Raw genomic sequence first — 1569 nt, 5'->3', positions numbered from 1 at the left:
ATATATATTCTCGTGTGGGTATATATTTGTATATAGGTATTTGGTACTTATATATATGCGGCAAAATGATGAATTAGTATGTCCATATATATATATACGTATGTATGTTAGTTACTGAGTCACCTGGTATGGGTCTAAATGTAATCACGCCATACTCACAGGTGCGCTTATATCGAGCTCTTTCGACACGGAACGTCTTCCGCATTTTGTTGAGATGGGCCAGAACCTACTGCGACAAGGTGATGCCATGAGTCAGCAGCTACAAGTAAGTAGCAGTTTTTTAACAGTATGTGGCTTAGGGTCGTCTCTTTTTTTCGTCTTTTCGCCGCTTCTTCCTTATTTCGGGACTTGCGAATACTAACCTATCCTATACATATATATTAACAATCTCACGACCACGGTATATATACTTTTTCTTGAATACGTCGCTGCTACTTCTTGCGTCAGCTCAAGCAAAATTACCATATATCTATGCATGTATTTATGTATATACACATCCTGGTTGTTATTTTTTTTAATGCATACAAATGAGTACGCATCTCGAAGCATGATGAGCATACCATGTATATAAATATATATGTACGTGTATGTGTCTATTTCTCTGTTTGTGTTTTTGTGTCTGTGTATCTATGTGCAAGTGTGCGCGTGCTTACGCATGTATAGAGCCTAAAGTTCGCTTTTCAATTGACAGCCACTACGTGTCTAAATGTGTTCTTTACATATGTATCCCATAGATTTTGATCCGTGTCTGTTAGTTCAGAAGAGCTACGCCTGAAACAGTTATTTGATTCATTTATTCGTTTGAATATCTTGACCTCTTTGTCTAGATCTGCACCCTATAACTGCACCGATGTCGAGCGAGTCTGAATCCACACGCTCCAGGATGTACAAAATACGCTGTGCGATTGACCACATATTGAATGCACGTGTGCGACAGTTTGCATGCTAAATTGGTGAATCGCTTCCGCTTTTGACTTGGTCCTCAGCTGACTTCGCAATCGAATGTATCGCATGTGAGTAGGCACTCATCTTCTCACCCACGGTTGTTCCCATGTAGGATCCTCTGACTTATATAAGGTTGCGCATGAAAAGTACCGAGTTGCTCGTGTCAAAAGACGGCGATCATGGATTCTTACTTGTGAGGAGTATAGAGTAGTAGGCACAGCTCGCACTGGAAAATAATCCGAAGTAGATACGAATTCTGTTCGTATACGAGGATCGGACTTATTGTGCTGTCTTCTTGAAGTCGATTCGAGACACATTGACCTCGCCGTCTGGTTGCAGAGAGTATACGAAAAGCACCACACTAGTGCCTTGAACATCCATCAGCACGAATGATGGAGTCACCTCTCTGGAAGAGTGGATAGACAGATGGTTGTATTCAGTAATGCGGGTCGATAATTGTAACTCTGTCAGCTCTCCTGGGCATCAGAACTCAGTGGATAATAAACTGTACCGATCTCGATCTGATGGTATATAACGGGACCCGTGGCTTGTGCGGTATCTAAACTGAATGTTATGATTTATACATACATACATACATACATACATACATACATACATACATAC

General features: G+C 40.9%; 2 protein-coding genes across 2 annotated transcripts in view; one reads left to right on the top strand and one right to left on the bottom strand.

Annotated features, from left to right (window-relative positions):
* Positions 1 to 1485, top strand: part of SARC_13699 (hypothetical protein) — a 2647-nt gene extending 1162 nt beyond the window's left edge. Inside the window, exons 2-3 of the mRNA XM_014292168.1 lie at positions 162 to 265; positions 1058 to 1485. Coding sequence (XP_014147643.1) covers positions 162 to 265; positions 1058 to 1156 — 203 coding nt within the window. The 3' untranslated portion in view covers positions 1157 to 1485. The remainder of the gene's footprint in view (positions 1 to 161; positions 266 to 1057) is intronic.
* Positions 1225 to 1351, bottom strand: SARC_13701 (hypothetical protein; the record flags this gene model as incomplete). Its single annotated transcript, XM_014292169.1, has 1 exon — positions 1225 to 1351. A coding segment is annotated over one exon (127 nt), but the record flags the coding sequence as incomplete, so codon positions are not given.
* Positions 1486 to 1569: the final 84 nt, after the last annotated feature.

Source organism: Sphaeroforma arctica, assembly GCF_001186125.1.
Source record: "Sphaeroforma arctica JP610 unplaced genomic scaffold supercont1.3617, whole genome shotgun sequence".
NCBI classification, from domain to species: domain Eukaryota; class Ichthyosporea; order Ichthyophonida; genus Sphaeroforma; species Sphaeroforma arctica.
The sequence above is the reverse complement of the archived record's forward strand: the minus strand, read 5'-3'. Positions and strand labels throughout refer to the sequence as shown.